Below are 21,452 nucleotides of genomic sequence, written 5' to 3'. Positions count from 1 at the left end.
ATTAAATATTACACTATAAGGCAATAATTATTTAAGAAATCTAAAAAGAATTAAAAGAATTTATTTAAATAAATAAAAATAAAATAGAATAAAGTAAGATAAAATGAAATAGAAATAAAAATAAAAGTAATTAAAGGCCATGAAGAGGAGAGGGCAAGAATCCACCTCTTACTTAATTTCCAAGTATTATCCACCTCTTCTTAATTTTGGGGCTCTTGTGATGGTCTGAGATTGTGCCTAATTTGTCACATATCTATTCTTCCTTAAGCATATAATAAAAAAAAAATTACTGTAATGGTTGTCCCACCATTAAGCAGATCGAGCACTATCATACTATGTGTACCTTTATTTTGTATGACAGTATTGGACTTGTACTTTAATCCACGGAATGCATAGCTTTATGTTAGTTCTACTTTTAACATTCTTTATGCATATCATACATAAGAGGCACGTACAAACTTGTTATCATGGCCATGGTCTAAGGTTGTGCATTCCAAACCATTGTCAACACAATGATATCGGTATGGTATATAGTTTATTGTTAAGTTGATGTGGCTCGTGTTTTATGGCATACCTACCAATCCACAAGCTGGCGCTCCTAACACTGGACACTTGGACTTGTCTTAATTATGGCTGGACTGGTCACGTGGTCTGTGCACAGCTCTACCTACTGGATCCTTCCCGCGTCTTTATCTTGGTCTTACCACCACAATCGACGGTCCGAGGCCTCTTGGAAAGATCTAGGGCCGAGAGGGCTCCACGACTTAGGGTTATACCTGGGGTTTATAAACCCTCTCCCCAGATTATTAGTGATTTGGCTGGGCGTTCGCAGCGCTCCGACTCTCTGGTTCTCTTGCCATCTCTTTGGCATGTATGCCACTCCTCCGGCACCATTCTTCTGCTGTCGTCTCTTCTCCGGCGCTGCTCCTCTGTTATCGATTACAGGGTGTCTTCGCTTCCTGGATGAACGCCACCGATTTGGTAAGGTAAGTCCCCGTATCTCTGCTAGATCTTAAGACTTAACAACAGTTCAGTTAATTGGCGAAGTGACTGCCATATGTCTTCTGTTGACAGGTAATGGTAGCTCCTTCAGTTTTCCTTCGGTGGTCTGCTCTTCTTGCCGGCAATGGTCTCATGGTTATACACAGGTATGTACGCTATTCCTCTGTGTTTATTTATGGTCTGCTTTGCACAAGTTTAAAAGTTCTGAATCGTTTTCTGGGTTTATACTTAAACCCCAGCTACCTTATGCGTTCACCCTTGACGCAGATGATGGCATGGGTTTTGAGCTACGGTTTCTGCATGGGGTTTTGTTTTCCATGGTGGAAAGCTCTCTTTGCCCACGGTGGTTGAGTCTGAGTCTCCTCCCAATGAGACTGTTCGGCTTGACTGTAACCGTGAGGTTATTGCACTTGGGTTTTGATTTATTTCCCTGTTTCGAGGTGGATTTCCATATAGCCACCAAGTTTGTAATGTATAAATCTGTGGACAATATATCCGATGTTTAACAGTTTGCTTGGCATAGATTCGTTGTCGGTCTCCACATAGCCTGTTTTGTTTATTCATTATGGAACATGCTGTAAAGATTATTCTGGAGTATTACTCAGTTTGTTTATGTAAAATCTCGTTCAGGGTTTTGTTAATATTTGCATTTCGCTTACGTCTGTTCTTAATCCTTTTCTCCATCGAACAGGAAAGTCTTCATTGTGTTTGCCCTGCCTCTCGTTTCATAGAGGTGCGGGCGAACACAGGTTTAAGACCGGCTATGGATAAGAATCACGATGTTTACTTTCCACTCTGGAATAAGTTTTGTTTATATATACATATGGTTATTCGTAACAGTGAAATGGTATTTGTGTGCTATATGGAAACACGCTGTAGTTTTGCTTCATACTGTATATGAAAACCGTGTTGTATTTCATTCTCACAGCATTCATACTTCTTCTTGTTGGTTAGTTTTGTTCATGCATGTCGACCCATATCCCGACACGATGATCTCCGAAGTCGATATAGCTGGATTTCAATCCAATTGTTCTTTAAAATATTGTCTGCTATGTATATAAGGTTTTGTTTACAATAGAATGGAAATGATGTAATGCGGTTTTCCCTATCATGGAAATGCTACTGTTTTAATGACAGAACTTGATTTCAGATTTAGTACATTTATTTATATATGTACCTTGCATGTACTCAGTTTTTCCCCTTTAAGGTGATAGAAGTCTATGCACATTAAATATTATTCTAGTTTCTTTAACACCCTTGCACACATGCACGGTAAGGTTAACTTTCTTGGACTGCTGGTCTGGAAGGGTTTTAGAAGGGGTCCGGTCACGACCCGCCGAGTATTTTGACTGGTCCCTCCTTTCTTAACTTGACCCGAACAGAGGAAAGTTTCCCAGGTACAGCTAGATTCTAAAGACCTTCTGGCTCGTTAACCCGGACAGTCTACAGGTAAACTTTTATTTTACAGTTACACTATCAGATTATGGATAGGATATATCCGACCCTTCTTACAGACGGGTCTGCTCACAGTTTCCACCACTGTCCCGTCTTATCTAGCTTTACTTCTACTCATTCATGCTATTTATCAGCTGTCTTCCTGGTACAGTCTGTGACTGTCTATTGTATTTTATCAGTTTGCCCTTCGACTAATATACACACAGCTACAGCCACGCCATTCTAATGGTAACTTAAAGACTCTATCGCTAATAGCTATAGTTTAATCTTCTACATGCACTGTATAACGATTATAACTACTTCAGGGTTTCAGATACTTACCTGGTTGCTCCTGGTGTGAAATCCCTTCAAAATCCTTCTGTAAATTCCTGTATGAAGCTTGTTATCCTCCCATCCGTGAGACTTGTCCTTCAGGACTTGAGTCTCCCCCCGAGCTTACCCTTACCGGATCACAATCCTCGGTAAGATAGCACAATCCTCAGTGCTTGACTATCTGGTCATTACCAGACATAGTCCGAAAACAAGGTTCATTACCTTCTTTTCCTCTTTCCCTTTGTCTGTCCCCACAGCACAACCGAGAAAGCTATTCACCACCTTTTTCCTTTTTCCTGGAATTCCTTCCAGTTAAGGAAAGTGGTTACTTTCAGTTCTATTAACTGTTTTCCCTTTTTGGGAGCCCAATGTTTTCTCTGAGCAATTCTTTAAACACATTACTTTAATGCATATTAAAAATAACACATTACTCTTTAAAAGAAAATAAGTTTCTCAATGTCATTCCAGTTTTACCACAGTAAACTTTTCAATAATTACATTTACGGGGTCATCACATCTCCCCCCTCTAAGTTTGGACATCGTCCCGATGTCTAGTGTCCTCAAACAGCTCCGGATAAGCTTTCCGAAAAAGCTCTTCGTCCTCCCAAGTAGCCTCATCCGGTCCATAGTGCTGCCACTGCACTTTAATTTGGGTAATAACCCGCTTCCGCAGCTGTACTTCTCTCCTGTCGAGAATGTTCAGCGGCTCGACCAAGACCTCTCCTTCCGGTTCGACCTGCACACAATACCAGTGTCAGTTTTTCCATCTCTCGACAATTCTTCAATTAGTTCAGTTAGAAATAACTCTTACCCGAATATCTTGCCACTTGATCACATGCTTAGGGTCATAAATATACTTCTTAAGCATGGATACATGGAAGACATTATGAATTCTAATGTGGCTAGGTAAGGCTAGCTGATATGCTACTGGCCTAACTCTTGCCAAGACCTGAAAAGGTCCAAAGTAACGAGGCGCGAGTTTGGCACAACTGCTCCACTGCAGAGTGCTCTTCCTAGCTTGTATTCCTATGTACACGTGATCCCCCACCTGATACTCTTTGAATCTTCTTTTCCGGTCTGCAAAGGTCTTTTGCCGATCCTGAGTGGCTTTCAAGTTAGCTCGCACTCTTTTGACCATGTCTTCCATTTCTTTGAGCATTTCAGGTCCCAACCTTAACTTATCCTCCGGGCCGCTCCAGTTTGAGGGCGTTCGACATTTGCGTCCATACAAGACTTCAAATGGAGACATTTGGATTGATGTATGATATCCGTTATTATAAGCGAATTCCACCAGGTGTAGATAATCTTCCCATTGAGTCGGTTTTTGCATTACACATGCTCTCAGCATGTCTTCTAACACCTGGTTCACTCTCTCCATCTGTCCATCAGTTTGGGGATGGTATGTTGTACTAAAGTTCAATTGTGTACCCAATTCTGCAAACAGTGCTTTCCAGAAAGCGGATGTAAACTTTACATCCCGATCTAATATTATAGTCTTCGGCAGCCCGTGAAGTCTGAACACGTTCTGCATAAATATGTGTGCAATTTGGACTGCCCTGTAGGTTGATTGCACTGGAATAAAATGGGCGGCTTTACTCAGCTTGTCCACTACCACCATAATAGAATCATTGTTCCTTTTAGTTCTAGGCAACCGAGTTATAAAATCCATAGATATAATTTCCCATGTCCATTCTGGAATTGGTAGGGGTTGCAATAGCCCAGCTGGATGCTGATGTTCAGTTTTGATTTGCTGGCATTCTAAACACCGCGCTAAATATTCCGCTACATGTCTTTTCATTCCGGGCCAGTAGTACTCCTTTCGAAGTGCAGCAAGCATTTTCTGGTATCCCGGATGACCTGAGTAGTGGCTGGTATGAAACTCATTAAGAATTAAATTTCTAAGGTTATTGTCATCTGGTACAACCAGTCTTTGTTTGTAAAACAACATTCCATCCTTGCTCACTTCATACCCTTGTTGGTTATCCTGGCCAGAAAGTGACTTTTGTCGCTTCATTTGCTGATAATCAGCATCCAAGTTTGCTGTTGTTTTAATATTTTCTTGCAATGAACTTTCCCACTTGCTGAGAGTGACCTCATATAGACATTGTATTTTTCGGCTCAAAGCGTCTGCTACGCGATTTTCCTTCCCCTTCAGATGCTTGATATCAAAGTCAAATCCACTTAAGAAATCTGCCCAACGGGCTTGCCTTTCATTCAGAGTGGGTTGGCTAAAATAGTTTGTCAAGCTATGATGGTCTATTAGTAACAGAAATTTCTTACCCAAGAGATAATGTCGCCACATTTTAAGAGCATGTATAACAGTTGTAAGCTCCAAGTCGTAAGCAGAATACTTCTCCTCATGCTCCTTCAACTTTCTTGACTCATATGCGATAACTTTCCCTTCTTGCATCAGTACACCACCAATGCCTTCCTTACTGGCATCCGTACACACAACATAATCCTTATTAAGATCAGCTATGCTTAGAACGGGAGCCGTAGTGAGTAAATGTTTAAGTCGATCAAAACTTTGCTGGCATTCCAAAGTCCATTTGAATGTCCTTCCTTTCTTCTGTAAGGATGTGATAGGATATGCCACCCTGGAGAAACCCTCCACAAATCTTCTGTAGTATCCTGCTAACCCCATGAATGATCTGATATCTGCTACATCTTTAGGTACAGGCCAATTCATTATGGTTTTGATTTTCTCAGGATCCACTGCGATCCCTTCCTTGGTGATCACGTGGCCTAAATATTGAATTTCTTCTTTATAGAAATCGCACTTGCTAAATTTAGCATACAACTGATGCTCTCGTAGGGTCTGCAGCACTATTCGGAGGTGCTCCTCATGTTCCTCCCTGGAACAAGAATAGATCAGAATATCGTCAATGAATATTAGTACAAACTTGTCTAAAAACTGATGGAACACGCTGTTCATCAAACACATGAATGTGGCGGGTGCATTAGTCAATCCGAAAGGCAGCACTACAAATTCGTAATGCCCATATCGGGTTCTAAAGGCTGTCTTAGCAATATCCTCTTCTTTAATTTTGATCTGATGATAACTAGATCGCAGATCTATTTTTGAAAATATGGTTGCCCCTTTAACCTGATCAAAAAGCTCGTCAATTCGAGGTAAGGGGTATTTGTTTTTGACTGTGAGTTTGTTCAGCTGTCGATAGTCAATGCAAATTCTAAAGGTTCCATCTTTCTTCTTGACAAATAGTACCGGTGCTCCCCAAGGAGATACACTGGGACAGATATAATTTTTATCCAATAGTTCTTGTAATTGCATTTTCAGCTCAGTCAACTCAGGAACACTCATCCTATAGGGTGTTCATGAAACTGGGGCAGCACCCGGTATTAACTTGATGGTGAAGTCAATATCCCTCTTCGGAGGTAACCCAGGAATTTCCTCCGGAAACACGTCCACGAATTCCTTTATTTTTGGAAGGTGGTCTAGCGGACTCCCTTTATCCTTGGTTTCTGCATAATTTATCTGAATGGCATATACTTGGCATCTTTTCCGGATGCATTTCACTAGCTGGGATGCGGTGATAGGCCGGACCTGCACAGGTCGTTTAATTCCCTGCATCTCCTGTTCCATTCCCAAGTCATCCCTGAACCGTATAGCTTTTGTTTTACAATTCACTAAAGCCCAATGCTTCTCTAACCAATCCATCCCAATCAGGACGTCATAGGACCCAAGTGGCAGCATGTTCAGATCTGCTACCACTGGCTGTCCTGCCACCATTATGGAACAGTTCTTGATTTTTGCCATTACACGTCTTTTAGCCCCTGTAGCTAACTGTACTAGCCATGGATTCTTAAATTTTTCAGACTGCAATTTACACTGTTCAACTATCTTTGGACTAATATAACTTAAAGTAGCTCCTGGGTCATTTAGAATAATGATAGAAAGGTCTGAAATTTTACCTTCGAATTCTACCATGGTAGGCTGGTATTCTGCCTGGCGATCATCCAAGGCTGCATTAATTTTGTGCACACTCCGTCCCACGTCACCCACGGTTGATGCCTCATGAATCTGAGAGATCTGATCAGCTCCCTTCCTCTGCGGGCAATTCTTGACATAGTGTGGTCCGCCACAGCCCCAGCACTGTACTGGGGGTCGTGTTACTCCTTCATTATCCAATTTGATGGATGGTTCTCCCATTCTGGTCTCACTGACAGGCTTGGGTCTGAATGAGCTTCTTGGTGCTGTTCTGTTGTTCTGGCCTTTGACATTTCCCTTAGTTCCACCAACCCGGCTTCCTCTATTGTTTCCCACAGTTTTACTACCCTTTTTCTCATTCCATTTCTTATTGGAACTGTCCCCCTTTTGTTTGTTCTGCTGGTAGCACATTCTAGCTTTTCTGATAGCTTCGTCCATGGTTCTGGGATTGTCAAATTCAATCCTTTCTCTCATATACATGGGCAAGCTGCTAACGAACCTCTGCACCTTTGCTTTTTCCTCCTTAAGATAAGGTACATAGCGAAGCAAGGAGGTGAAACGATTAATGAATTCATCCATGGTCTGCTGTCCTAACCTCAGATCATGGAATTCCTTGGCTTTTTCATCATAAAAGCGCTCTGTTAGATATCTCTCTTTAAAATACTTTTGAAACTTTTCCCATGTTATGGTTCGCTCACTCACTCCTTTTACGATTTTCACTTCTTCCCACCACAATGTTGCCTTCCCTTGTAACTGAAATATGGCCAATCTAGCCTTCAGATTGTGGTCGTATTCATATAACTGGAAATATTTATTCATGTTGATCAGCCATGCTTCAGCTGCTTCCTCTTGCTCTCCATCATAGTGTGGGGGTTTGATTTTCCGGAATTCTCCCTGCAGTTCCACCTTCTGCCGCTTTGAAGTCTGTTGTTCTGAGACATTATCAGACTGCTCCTTTCCATCTTCTGGAATCTCAGATTCTGCTTGGTATTGCTGTTCTTCCGTCGTTCTCTGTTGCTCTGCGCTTGGATTGGTCAGTGGTGGGTTCTGTTTGTCAGACAAGCTTTTTAATATTCTTTCTTGCTCCATTGTCAAACGTGCGTTATCCTCACGCAAGCGAGCCATTTTATTCTTCAGCTCTTGGACTGTTTCTAGTATCGCCAGGTTTGTACTGCGGGTCTCCTCACCCAGCTGCACCCACAATTCTGGGTTGTTTCCTGGATTCATTTTTCTTCTTGTTCTGGTCTGTTCTAATCATACAACAGACATTCTTGTGAGCTTTGGGCATTCTTTACCCAATGAAGAAAGAGCAATACCAATGCTGTAACAACAAATATATTTTTTTTAACATAAAACGACAACACATTTTTCTAATACCCAGAGGCCACAGTTTGGGCATCCTGGGCTCTGATACCAATTGTCACATATCTACTCTTCCTTAAGCATATAATAAAAATTTTTTTACTGTAATGGTTGTCCCACCATTAAGCAGATCAAGCACTATCATACTATGTGTACCTTTATATTGTATGACAGTATTGGACTTGTACTTTAATCCACGGAATGCATAGCTTTATGTTAGTTCTACTTTTAACATTCTATATGCATATCATACATAAGAGGCACGTACAAACTTGTTATCATGGCCATGGTCTAAGGTTGTGCATTCCAAACCATTGTCAACACAATGATATCGGTATGGTATATAGTTTATTGTTAAGTTGATGTGGCTCGTGTTTTATGGCATACCTACCAATCCACAAGCTGGCGCTCCCAACACTGGACACTTGGACTTGTCTTAATTATGGCTGGACTGGTCACGTGGTCTGTGCACGGCTCTACCTACTGGATCCTTCCCGCGTCTTTATCTTGGTCTTACCGCCACAATCGACGGTCCGAGGCCTCTTGGAAAGATCTAGGGCCGAGAGGGCTCCACGACTTATGGTTATACCTGGGGTTTATAAACCCTCTCCCCGGATTATTAGCGATTTGGCTGGGCGTTCGCAGCGCTCCGACGCTCTGGTTCTCTTGCCATCTCTTCGGCATGTATGCCACTCCTCTGGCACCATTCTTCTGCTGTCGTCTCTTCTCCGGCGCTGCTCCTTTGTTATCGATTACAGGGTGTCTTCGCTTCTTGGATGAACGCCATCGATTTGGTAAGGTAAGTCCCCGTATCTCTGCTAGATCTTAAGACTTAACAACAGTTCAGTTAATTGGCGAAGTGACTGCCATATGTCTTCTGTTGACAGGTAATGGTAGCTCCTTCTGTTTTCCTTCGCAGTCTGCTCTTCTTGTCGGCAATGGTCTCATGGTTATACATAGGTATGTACGCTATTCCTCTGTGGTTATTTATGGTCTGCTTTGCACAAGTTTAAAAGTTCTGAATCGTTTTCTGGGTTTATACGTAAACCCCAGCTACCTTATGCGTTCACCCTTGACGCAGATGACGGCATGGGTTTTGAGCTACGGTTTCTGCATGGGGTTTTGTTTTCCATGGTGGAAAGCTCTCTTTGCCCACGGTGGTTGAGTCTGAGTCTCCTCCCAATGAGATTGTTCGGCTTGACTGTAACCGTGAGGTTATTGCACTTGGGTTTTGATTTATTTCCCTGTTTCGAGGTGGATTTCCATATACCCACCAAGTTTGTAATGTATAAATCTGTGGACAATATATCCGATGTTTAACAGTTTGCTTGGCATAGATTCGCTGTCGGTCTCCACATAGCCTGTTTTGTTTATTCATTATGGAACATGCTGTAAAGATTATTCTGGAGTATTACTCAGTTTTTTTATGTAAAATCCCGTTCAGGGTTTTGTTAATATTTGCATTTCGCTTACGTCTGTTCTTAATCCTTTTCTCCACCGAACAGGAAAGTCTTCACTGTGTTTGCCCTGCCTCTCGTTTCATAGAGGTGCGGGCGAACACAGGTTTAAGACCGGCTATGGATAAGACTCACGATGTTTACTTTCCACTCTGGAATAAGTTTTGTTTATATATACATATGGTTATTCGTAACAGTGAAATGGTATTGTGTGCTATATGGAAACACGTTGTAGTTTTGCTTCATACTGTATATGAAAACCGTGTTGTATTTCATTCTCACAACGTTCATACTTCTTCTTGTTGGTTAGTTTTGTTCATGCATGTCGACCCATATCCCGACACGATGATCTCCGAAGTCGATATAGCTGGATTTCAATCCGATTGTTCTTTAAAATATTGTCTGCTATGTATATAAGGTTTTGTTTACAATAGAATGGAAATGATGTAATGCGGTTTTCCCTATCATGGAAATGCTACTGTTTTAATGACAGAACTTGATTTCAGATTTAGTACATTTATTTATATATGTACCTTGCATGTACTCAGTTTTTCCCCTTTAAGGTGATAGAAGTCTATGCACATTAAATATTATTCTAGTTTCTTTAACACCCTTGCACACACGCACGGTAAGGTTAACTTTCTTGGACTGCTGGTCTGGAAGGGTTTTAGAAGGGGTCCGGTCACGACCCGCCGGGTATTTTGACTGGTCCCTCCTTTCTTAACTTGACCCAAACAGAGGAAAGTTTCCCAGGTACAGCTAGATTCTAAAGACCTTCTGGCTCGTTAACCCGGACAGTCTACAGGTAAACTTTTATTTTACAGTTACACTATCAGATTATGGATAGGATATATCCGACCCTTCTTACAGATGGGTCTGCTCACAGTTTCCACCACTGTCCCGTCTTATCTAGCTTTACTTCTACTCATTCATGCTATTTATCAGTTGTCTTCCTGGTACAGTCTGTGACTGTCTATTGTATTTTATCAGTTTGCCCTTCGACTAATATACACACAGCTACAGCCACGCCATTCTAATCGTAACTTAAAGACTCTATCGCTAACAGCTATAGTTTAATCTTCTACATGCACTGTATAACGATTATAACTACTTCAGGGTTTCAGATACTTACCTGGTTGCTCCTGGTCTGAAATCCCTTCAAAATCCTTCTGTAAATTCCTGTATGCAGCTCGTTATCCTCCCATCCGTGAGACTTGTCCTTCAGGACTTGAGTCTCCCCCCGAGCTTACCCTTACCGGATCACAATCCTCGGTAAGATAGCACAATCCTCAGTGCTTGACTATCTGGTCATTACCAGACATAGTCCGGAAACAAGGTTCATTACCTTCTTTTCCTCTTTCCCTTTGTCTGTCCCCACAGCACAACCGAGAAAGCTATTCACCACCTTTTTCCTTTTTCCTGGAATTCCTTCCAGTTAAGGAAAGTGGTTACTTTCAGTTCTATTAACTGTTTTCCCTTTTTGGGAGCCCAATGTTTTCTCTAAGCAATTCTTTAAACACATTACTTTAATGCATATTAAAAATAACACATTACTCTTTAAAAGAAAATAAGTTTCTCAATGTCATTCCAGTTTTACCACAGTAAACTTTTCAATAATTACATTTACGGGGTCATCACATAATTTTTTATTTTTTATTTTATTGTATTTTATTTTATTTTTAATTTAATTTAATATATATTATTGATTCAGTTTGACATAAAAAATATTTATGAGCATGTTTAATAATAAAATGTAAAAGACATTTTACTATGTTATGCAAAAGCAAAATCCCAACCAAAATTTTGTTTATATTCTTATAAATAAAAATGGAGAATATTAAGCAAAACCCCATACTCACCCATGGAAAATATAGATGTGTTTCCTATCATACTCATCCTTGTCATGAAAACAAAATAGACAAGTTAAAAACAAATGAATCAAATGAAATCTAAATATTTTTTCCCCCTCATTTAAAATTTTCAATAATCTATTGAAACGAAGTATAACTCATATTTCTCCTTTTCCATTTTGTGAAAATTCCAAAAGAAAAATAAAAAGAAATTGAAAACATCTACATCCACAAACACAACATAACCTTAGTCATAGAGTAAGTTGGTCTGACCAAAAAAACAGGTCTCTCTAGAGTCGCGCCATAATAATACATTAGCAAAGATGAGGGATACTAGATCAAAAATATCATTCTATACTCTCGTAACCTTTTTAGAAAACATGAATTAGCAATACTACCTTGTGATGACCCCGTAAATGTAATTATTTAAAAGTTTACTGTGGTAAAACTGAATGACATTGAGAACTTATTTTCTTTTAAAGAAGTAATCTGTTAATTTGAATTATGCATTAAGTAATGTTTAAAGAATTACTCAAGAGAGCATTGAGTTTCCCAAAAGGGAAAGCAGTTAATGGAACTGAAAATAACCACCTCCCTTAACTGGAAGGATTTCCAGGAAAAAGGAAATGGGGTGAAGGTTCTTTTTTTTCTGTGCTGTAGTGACAGACAAAAAGGAGAAACAAGAGAAAAAAAAAAAACATACCTGGTTTTGGACTAAGTCTGGTAGAGACCAGATAGTCAAGACACTAGGTGCTGTCTTACTGAGGATTGGGATCCGATAAGAGTAAGCTCGGGGGGAGACTCAGGTCCCGAAGGACAAGTCTCAAGGATGGGCGGTTAATGAGCTTAACGCAGGAAATTGCAGGAGGCTTGCTACAAGAAATACATTACGCACGGTGACCAGGTAAGTACCGGAACCTACTATACCTGTAGTGGTTTTTATCAGAACGGTAGATTAAATATTTGTTGTTGCTGATATTAGGATATTAGACCAGAACACTTGCAAACCTCTGTTACTCTTATCATGTAAAGATTGAACGAACAGTAGAATTTGTACCTTGGCTATAAGACCTAATATTTGGGAATTTAAAGTGATATTTAGAAACTAGGGTCCTATGTCAAATGGTGTATTATTCGTAGAACAGTAGAGCTATAATGCCATCGATAGGGGTTTCTGGAAATGTATCCTGTCCCTGTGGAAGTTAGGCCAGCCAAGGGATCTAAATAACAACGAACACTGGAAGTTCTGCGGTAGTATGGTTACTCTAACCTGTTTTTTTTAAAGAAAATAATAAACCATTACTTCCTGAGTAACTGATAATCTCAAGACTGAGTATGTCGACCTCGTACTGTAAAACAAACAGGCAGAAGATAGAGAGCCGTGATATCAAACTTTAAGTCGGGGTTTCAAGCAGAATCTTGAATGAATAACCGAGTCGGTATTGAACGGATTCATGCTCAGTAGAAAAGAGAAGAACGTAAACCAATAAACCAAGAGTTAAAATACATCAGCGCCGTAACCGGCATAGCCATCAGTGACCTGTATTCTCTTCGAAACCCTCATGCAGAGGCTCGAAGACTATCACAGAAGCATAGTATATATTTTCCTCGCATCGTAACCCTGAGCCAAAAGGTTCGGGTTCGATTTCAAAAGATGCAATGCATGTGAGAGCATTCCGCTCTGTTTCTTGTAGAAATAGATAAGATCAAACAAACAGAACTTATATACATATATGGACTTAAAATGAAAGCATTGAACAGAACAGTAAACAACGTAAATGATAAACCCTCGTGGTGCTGAGTGGAAATCACTCCATAATAACAACGATAGTCCTGTTCTAAGAGCAGTAAGGGCGTGAGATAAGTCTTACTGTGACAAACAAATGTTATTTATATAGATAAAACCCTGACATTCATATGTAATCTGTAGAACCAGCTATATATACATTTCATATGGAACAATTTCGGATTGGTAAAAATAGAAACAACCATAACTTATGCGTTGAAAGTAGATGGTCTGAGCAGTTGAATATCCGCAGAAATTCAAGCCGAGATCGACCATGCATCCATCGAATCGAATGCAGGTGCAATCTCTTATGGCGTTCCAAGACTGAATGGAAATAAGCAAATGCACAACAGAGTATTGATCTGAGTAATCCATGGACAAGATAAATACATATCATGACGAGAAAATCATATTACATAAACAAGAAACATATGAGATATGTTCTTCAAAGTATTGTACAAAATATGGTAGTCATTAACTGTAATATAATCATGCCCGCATTTTAACAAAGGGCCGCCATCCCATAATGGGTCCAGAGCTAGGTACATATGCGGAGAAATTATAAAGCATATTAACCTAAGCTTAAAGCTCAATAACATAAAAGAAACCAGGCTCAGGTAGCCATTTTACATAGCGGCCGAGTAGTACAGTCTCATGAACTAGAGACTGACCCTCCTCTGGTCCGCAGTAATTAAACAAAGGGATTTAACCCAGCAGTCATAAAGAAACTGGTTCTCCGTCATCTGCACCAACCATGAAGAGGTGGGGTTGGAAACTCAGAATCGCTCGGAGATTAACCTACGGCAGAAGACAAATATTGTTTAACCATAAGATACACCGGGTGTAGGAGAAGATTCATTATGCACCTGTGAAGAGTTTCGACCGGTTAACATCTGATTGAATGTGCATACCGCCGATAAGCTCCAAAGGCCGCCATTCATAACCTGTCAAAGAGGGAAGCTCAGTAATTATCGTTCCTTAAGATTAAATATATGAAACTTTGTAATCTTTATCAAACAGTTAGAGATCTTACCGAACCGGCGAGGTAACTTGTATCCCTGGAATGATGGTGCCATGGCAGTGATACATGCTGAAGGGAATTGTAACAGAGTCGAGGGTTTGACTTGCAGCAGTGACAGTATGGCGCGGAGGCAATGAGACACCGAGCAAAACCAAAGGAAATCACGAAGTATCCGGAGGAATTCGCTTTATAAACGCAACAAGCCAACCTAGGAGACGTGGAGCTATTTCCTCCATTGATCTCTGTCAACGTTTGCCCACCATTGATCAATGCGGGAATACCAAAGAGGGAAGCGGGAAGGTTCCCAACACGGGAAGCCATACCCCGATCACGTGAACGGGTCAGTCCACTTAAATGTCAAGTCCAGGTGTTATGAGATGGCTTTGCCAGCTCTTACATTCAGCACGGAATCAAAAACACGTAGTTGCGTAGTATTAAATTATTTGCAGCATAATATTAAGGCGCGGATGTTTCATAACAATGTTAATCTGAACAGCCTTTATTAAATCAAACCATTGACATATGTTATGGTAAAGTGTTTCAGCAAATCATATCGACTATGTGTACAATTATATGTATATAGTTGGTGTTATTACCGTAACCAAGATTTTTTTTTTATATTACCTAAAGTTAAAATGTGTAGAGATGTGACAATTGGTATCAGAGCCCAGGTTGCCCAAACTGTGGCCTCTGGGTAAAGAAATATGTGTTGTCTGAGTATAAGAAATATGTGTTGTTTTTTTTTTTACAGCATTGATATTGTTCTTTCTTCAACTGGGGTAAAAATTATGCCCCAAAGCTCACAAGATTGACTGTTGTATGAATAGACCAGACCAGAACAAGAAGAAAAATGAATCCAGGAGACCACCCAGAATTGTGGGTGCAGTTGGGTGAGGAGACCCGCAGTACAAATCTAGCTATACTAGAAACAGTCCAAGAGTTGAATAATGAAATGGCTCGCTTGCGTGAAGATAACGCACGCTTGACAATGGAGCAGGAAAGGATACTAAAAAGTTTGTCCGACAAACAGAACCCGCCACTGACCAACCCAAGCGCAGAGCAACAGAGAACGACGGAAGAACAACAATACCAAGCAGAATCTGAGATTCCAGAAGATGGAAAGGATCAATCTGATAATGTCTCAGAACAACAGACTTCAAAGCGGCAGAAGGTGGAATTGCAGGGAGAATTCCGGAAGATAAAACCCCCACACTACGATGGAGAGCAAGAAGAAGCAGCTGAAGCATGGCTGATTAACATGAATAAATATTTCCAGCTATATGAGTATGATCATAACCTGAAGGCGAGATTGGCCATATTTCAGTTGCAAGGGAAGGCAACATTGTGGTGGGAAGAAGTTAAAATTGTAAAGGGGGTAAGCGAGCGAACCATAACATGGGAAAAATTCCAAAAATACTTTAAAGAGAGATATTTGACAGAGCGCTTTTATGACAAAAAAGCAAAGGAATTCCATGATCTGCGATTGGGACAGCAGACTATGGATGAGTTCATCAATCGCTTCACCTCCTTGCTCCGCTATGTACCCTACCTTAAAGAAGAGAAAGCAAAGGTGCAAAAGTTCGTTAGCAGTTTGCCTATGTATATAAGAGAAAGGATTGAATTTGACAATCCCAGAACTATGGACGAAGCTATCCGTAAAGCAAGAATGTGCTACCAGCAAAGCAAGCAGAAAGGGGACAGTTCCAATAAGAAATGGAACGAGAAAAAGGGTAGTAAAGTGGTGGGAAACAATAGAGGAAGCCCGGTTGGTGGAGCTAAAGGAAGTGTCAAAGGCCAGAGTAGTAAAGTGGTACCAAGAAGCTCATTCAGACTTAAGCCTGTTAACGAAGCTAGAATGGGGGAGCCATCCTCAAATTGGACAATGAGGGAGTAAACAGACCCCCAGTACAGTGTTGGGGCTGTGGCGGACCACACTATGTCAAGAACTGCCCGCAGCGGAAAGGCACTGATCAGATCTCTCAGATTCATGAGGCATCAACCGTAGGCGACGTGGGGCGAAGTGTGCACAAAATTAATGCAGCCTTGGACGACCGCCAGGCAGAATATCAGCCCACCATGGTAGAATTCGAAGGTAAAATTTCAGACCTTTCTATTACTGTTCTAATTGACCCAGGAGCTACTTTAAGTTATATTAGTCCAAAGTTAGTTGAACGTTGTAAACTACAGCCTGAAAAATTTAAGAATCCATGGCTGGTACAGCTAGCTACAGGGGCTAAAAGGCGTGTAATGGCAAAAATTAGAAACTGTTCCATAACGGTGGCAGGACAGCCGGTGGTAGCAGATCTGAACATGCTTCCACTTGGGTCCTATGACATCCTGATTGGAATGGATTGGTTAGAAAAGCATTGGGCTTTAGTGAACTGCAAAACGAAAGCTATACGATTCAAGGATGACTCTGGAATGGAACAGGAGATGCAGGGAATTAAACGGCCAGTGCAGATCCGGCCTATTAATGCATCCCAGTTAGTGAAATGCATTCGGAAAAGATGCCAAGTGTATGCCATTCAGATAAATTACGCAGAAACCAAAGATAAAGGGGGTCCGCTAGACCATCTTCCAATAATAAAAGAATTTCCGGATGTGTTTCCGGAGGAAATTCCTGGACTACCTCCGAAGCGGGATATTGACTTCACCATTGAGTTAATACCAGGTGTTGCCCCAGTTTCGCGGACACCTTATAGGATGAGTGTACCTGAGTTGACTGAGCTGAAAATGCAACTACAAGAACTGTTGGATAAAAATTATATCCGTCCCAGTGTATCTCCATGGGGAGCACCGGTGCTGTTTGTAAAGAAGAAGGATGGAACCTTTCGAATGTGTATCGATTACCGGCAGCTGAACAAACTCACAATCAAAAACAAATACCCCTTACCTCGGATTGATGAGCTTTTTGATCAGGTCAAGGGGGCGACAGTATTCTCCAAAATCGATCTGCGATCTAGTTATCATCAGATCAGAATTAAAGAAGAAGATATTGCTAAAACAACCTTCAGAACCCGATATGGGCACTACGAATTTGTAGTGTTGCCTTTCGGATTGACTAATGCACCCGCCACATTCATGTGTTTGATGAACAGCGTGTTCCATCAGTTTTTAGACAAGTTTGTACTAATATTCATTGATGACATTCTAATCTATTCTTGTTCCAGGGAGGAACACGAGGAGCACCTCCGGATAGTGCTGCAAACCCTGAGAGAGCATCAGCTGTATGCTAAATTCAGCAAGTGCGATTTTTACAAAGAGGAGATTCAGTATTTGGGCCATGTGATCACCAAGGATGGGATTGCTGTGGATCCTGAGAAAATTAAAACCATAATGAATTGGCCTGTGCCCAAAGATGTGGCAGATATCAGATCTTTCATGGGGTTAGCAGGGTACTACAGAAGATTCGTGGAGGGTTTTTCAAGGGTGGCCTATCCTATCACATCGTTACAAAAGAAAGGAAGGACATTCAAATGGACTTTGGAGTGTCAGCAAAGTTTTGAACGACTTAAACATTTACTCACTACGGCCCCCGTTCTAAGCATAGCTGATCCTAATAAGGATTATGTTGTGTGTACTGATGCTAGTAAGGAAGGCGTTGGGGGTGTACTGATGCAAGAAGGGAAAGTTATCGCATATGAGTCAAGGAAGCTGAAGGAGCATGAGCAGAAGTATTCTGCTTACGACTTGGAGTTGGCAGCTGTTATACATGCCCTCAAAATGTGGCGACATTATCTCTTGGGTAAGAAATTTCTGTTATTAACAGACCATCACAACTTGACAAACTATTTCAGTCAGCCCACTCTGAATGAAAGGCAAGCCCGTTGGGCAGATTTCTTAAGTGGATTCAATTTTGATATCAAGCATCTGAAAGGAAAGGAAAACCGCGTAGCAGACGCTTTAAGCCGAAAAGTACATTGTCTATATGAAGTTACTCTCAGCAAGTGGGAGAACTCCTTGCAGGGAAAGATAAAAACAGCAGCAAACCTGGATGCTGAATATCAGCAAATGAAACAACAAAAGTCACGTTCCAGCCAGGGAAGCCAGCAAGGGTATGAAGTGAACAAAGATGGAATGTTGTTTTATAAAAAGAGACTGGTTGTGCCAAATGACAGTAATCTTAGAGATTTGATTCTGAATGAGTTTCATACCAGTCATTACGCAGGTCATCCTGGGTATCAGAAAATGCTTGCTGCACTTCGGAAGGAGTACTACTGGCAAGGAATGAAAAGACATGTAGCTGAATATTTGGCACGATGCCTAGAATGCCAGCAGATCAAGACAGAGCATCAGCATCTGGCTGGGTTATTGCAACCCCTACCAATTCCGGAATGGAAATGGGAAATTATATCCATGGATTTTATAACTCGGTTGCCTAGAACAAAGAGAAATAATGACTCTATTATGGTGGTAGTTGATAAACTGAGTAAAGCAGCCCATTTTATTCCAGTGCAATCGACTTACAGAGCAGTCCAGATTGCACACATATTTATGCAAAATGTGTTCAGACTCCACGGGCTTCCGAAGACTATAATTTCAGATCGGGATGTAAAGTTTACATTCGCTTTTTGGAAAGCACTATTTGCAGAACTGGGTACACAGTTGAATTTTAGTACAGCATACCATCCCCAAACTGATGGTCAGACGGAGAGAGTAAATCAGGTGTTGGAAGATATGCTGAGAGCATGTGTAATGCAAAAACCGACTCAGTGGGAAGATTATCTACACCTGGTGGAATTCGCTTATAATAACGGATATCATACATCAATCCAAATGTCTCCATTTGAAGTCTTGTATGGACGCAAATGTCGGACGCCCTCAAACTGGAGTGGCCCGGAGGATAAGTTAAGGTTGGGACCTGAAATGCTCAAAGAAATGGAAGACATGGTCAAGAGAGTGCGAGCTAACTTGAAAGCCATGTAGGATCGGCAAAAGAACTTTGCAGATCGAAAAAGAAGATTCAAAGAGTATCAGGTGGGTGATCACGTTTACATAAGAATACAAGCCAGGAAGAGTACTCTGCAGTGGAGCAGTTGTGCCAAACTCGCGCCTCGTTACTTTGGACCTTTTCAGGTCTTGGCAAGAGTTGGGCCAGTGGCATATCAGCTAGCCTTACCCAGCCACATTAGAATTCATAATGTCTTCCATGTATCCATGCTTAAAAAGTATATTTATGACCCTAAGCATGTGATCAAGTGGCAAGATATTCGGGTAAGAGTTACTTTCAATTGAACTAATTGAAGAGGTGTCAAGAGATAGAAAAACTGACACAGTTATTGTGTGCAGGTCGAACCGGAAGGAGAGGTCTTGGTCGAGCTGCTGAACATTCTCGACAGGAGAGAAGTACAGCTGTGGAAGTGGGTTATTACCCAAATTAAAGTGCAGTGGCAGCACTACGGGCCGGATGAGGCCACTTGGGAAGATGAAGAGCTTTTTCGGAAAGCTTATCCGGAGCTGTTTGAGAACATTAGACATCAGGACGATGTCCAAACTCAGGGGGGGAAGATGTGATGACCCCGTAAATGTAATTATTTAAAAGTTTACAGTGGTAAAACTGAATGACATTGAGAACTTATTTTCTTTTAAAGAAGTAATCTGTTAATTTGAATTATGCATTAAGTAATGTTTAAAGAATTACTCAAGAGAGCATTGAGTTTCCCAAAAGGGAAAGCAGTTAATGGAACTGAAAATAACCACCTCCCTTAACTGGAAGGATTTCCAGGAAAAAGGAAATGGGGTGAAGGTTCTTTTTTTTCTATGCTGTAGTGACAGACAGAAAGGAGAAACAAGAGAAAAAAAAACATACCTGGTTTTGGACTAAGTCTGGTAGAGACCAGATAGTCAAGACACTAGGTGCTGTCTTACTGAGGATTGGGATCCGGTAAGAGTAAGCTCGGGGGGAGACTCAGGTCCCGAAGGACAAGTCTCAAGGATGGGCGGTTAATGAGCTTAACACAGGAAATTGCAGGAGGCTTGCTACAAGAAATACATTACGCACAGTGACCAGGTAAGTACCGGAACCTACTATACCTGTAGTGGTTTTTATCAGAACGGTAGATTAAATATTTGATGTTGCCGATATTAGTCTATTAGACCAGAACACTTGCAAACCTCTGTTACTCTTATCATGTAAAGATTGAACGAACAGTAGAATTTGTACCTTGGCTATAAGACCTAATATTTGGGAATTTAAAGTGATATTTAGAAACTAGGGCCTTATGTCAAATGGTGTATTATTCGTAGAACAGTAGAGCTATAATGCCATCGATATGGGTTTATGGAAATGTATCCTGTCCCTGTGGAAGTTAGGCCAGGCAAGGGATCTAAATAACAACGAACAGTGGAAGTTCTGCGGTAGTATGGTTACTCTAACCTGTTTTTTTTAAAGAAAAGAATAAACCATTACTTCCTGAGTAACTGATAATCTCAAGACTGAGTATGTCGACCTCGTACTGTAAAACAAACAGGCAGAAGATAGAGAGCCGTGATATCAAACTTTAAGTCGGGGTTTCAAGCAGAATCTTGAACGAATAACCGAGTCGGTATTGAACGGATTCGTGCTCAGTAGAAAAGAGAAGAACGTAAACCAATAAACCAAGAGTTAAAATACATCAGCGCCGTAACCGGCATAGCCATCAGTGACCTGTATTCTCTTCGAAACCCTCATGCAGAGGCTCGAAGACTATCACAGAAGCATAGTATATATTTTCCTCGCATCGTAACCCTGAGCCAAAAGGTTTGGGTTCGATTTCAAAAGATGCAATGCATGCGAGAGCATTCCGCTCTGTTTCTTGTAGAAATAGATAAGATCAAACAAACAGAACTTATATACATATATGGACTTAAAATGAAAGCATTGAACAGAACAGTAAACAACGTAAATGATAAACCCTCGTGGTGCTGAGTGGAAATCACTCCATAATAACAACGATAGTCCTGTTCTAAGAGCAGTAAGGGCGTGAGATAAGTCTTACTGTGACAAACAAATGTTATTTATATAGATAAAACCCTGACATTCATATGTAATCTGTAGAACCAGCTATATATACATTTCATATGGAACAATTTCGGATTGGTAAAAATAGAAACAACCATAACTTATGCGTTGAAAGTAGATGGTCTGAGCAGTTGAATATTCACAGAAATTCAAGCCGAGATCGACCATGCATCCATCGAATCGAATGCAGGTGCAATCTCTTATGGCGTTCCAAGACTGAATGGAAATAAGCAAATGCACAACAGAGTATTGATCTGA

The 21,452-nt window shown here is 40.8% G+C and overlaps 2 protein-coding genes and 1 long non-coding RNA gene across 3 annotated transcripts; 2 read left to right on the top strand and 1 right to left on the bottom strand.

Moving 5' to 3' along the window:
- The first annotated feature begins 858 nt into the window (after positions 1-858).
- Positions 859-1,643, top strand: LOC149140472 (uncharacterized). The gene is made up of 3 exons (XR_016263996.1): positions 859-986; positions 1,075-1,148; positions 1,270-1,643. It is a non-coding gene; the product is annotated as an uncharacterized LOC149140472 (long non-coding RNA).
- Positions 1,644-3,295: 1,652 nt separating this feature from the next.
- Positions 3,296-7,945, bottom strand: LOC149140471 (uncharacterized). The gene is made up of 7 exons (XM_089450991.1): positions 7,625-7,945; positions 6,703-7,519; positions 6,135-6,510; positions 5,409-5,624; positions 3,719-5,204; positions 3,449-3,505; positions 3,296-3,406 (listed from the first exon to the last, which is right to left on the bottom strand). The coding sequence occupies exons 1-7, from the start codon at positions 7,943-7,945 to the stop codon at positions 3,296-3,298; spliced, it is 3,384 nt and encodes a 1,127-aa protein (XP_089307117.1).
- A 7,099-nt stretch (positions 7,946-15,044) lies between these two features.
- On the top strand, positions 15,045-19,708 carry LOC149140470 (uncharacterized). The gene is made up of 7 exons (XM_089450990.1): positions 15,045-15,569; positions 15,690-15,959; positions 16,049-16,854; positions 17,365-17,919; positions 17,992-18,836; positions 18,987-19,093; positions 19,484-19,708. The coding sequence occupies exons 1-7, from the start codon at positions 15,045-15,047 to the stop codon at positions 19,706-19,708; spliced, it is 3,333 nt and encodes a 1,110-aa protein (XP_089307116.1).
- The last annotated feature ends 1,744 nt before the right edge of the window (positions 19,709-21,452 follow it).

This window comes from Pinus tabuliformis, chromosome X (genome assembly GCF_031772625.1).
Source record: "Pinus tabuliformis cultivar Carrire ecotype Pingquan chromosome X, CPIR1, whole genome shotgun sequence".
Classification (NCBI taxonomy): domain Eukaryota; kingdom Viridiplantae; phylum Streptophyta; class Pinopsida; order Pinales; family Pinaceae; genus Pinus; species Pinus tabuliformis.
The sequence above is the reverse complement of the archived record's forward strand: the minus strand, read 5'-3'. Positions and strand labels throughout refer to the sequence as shown.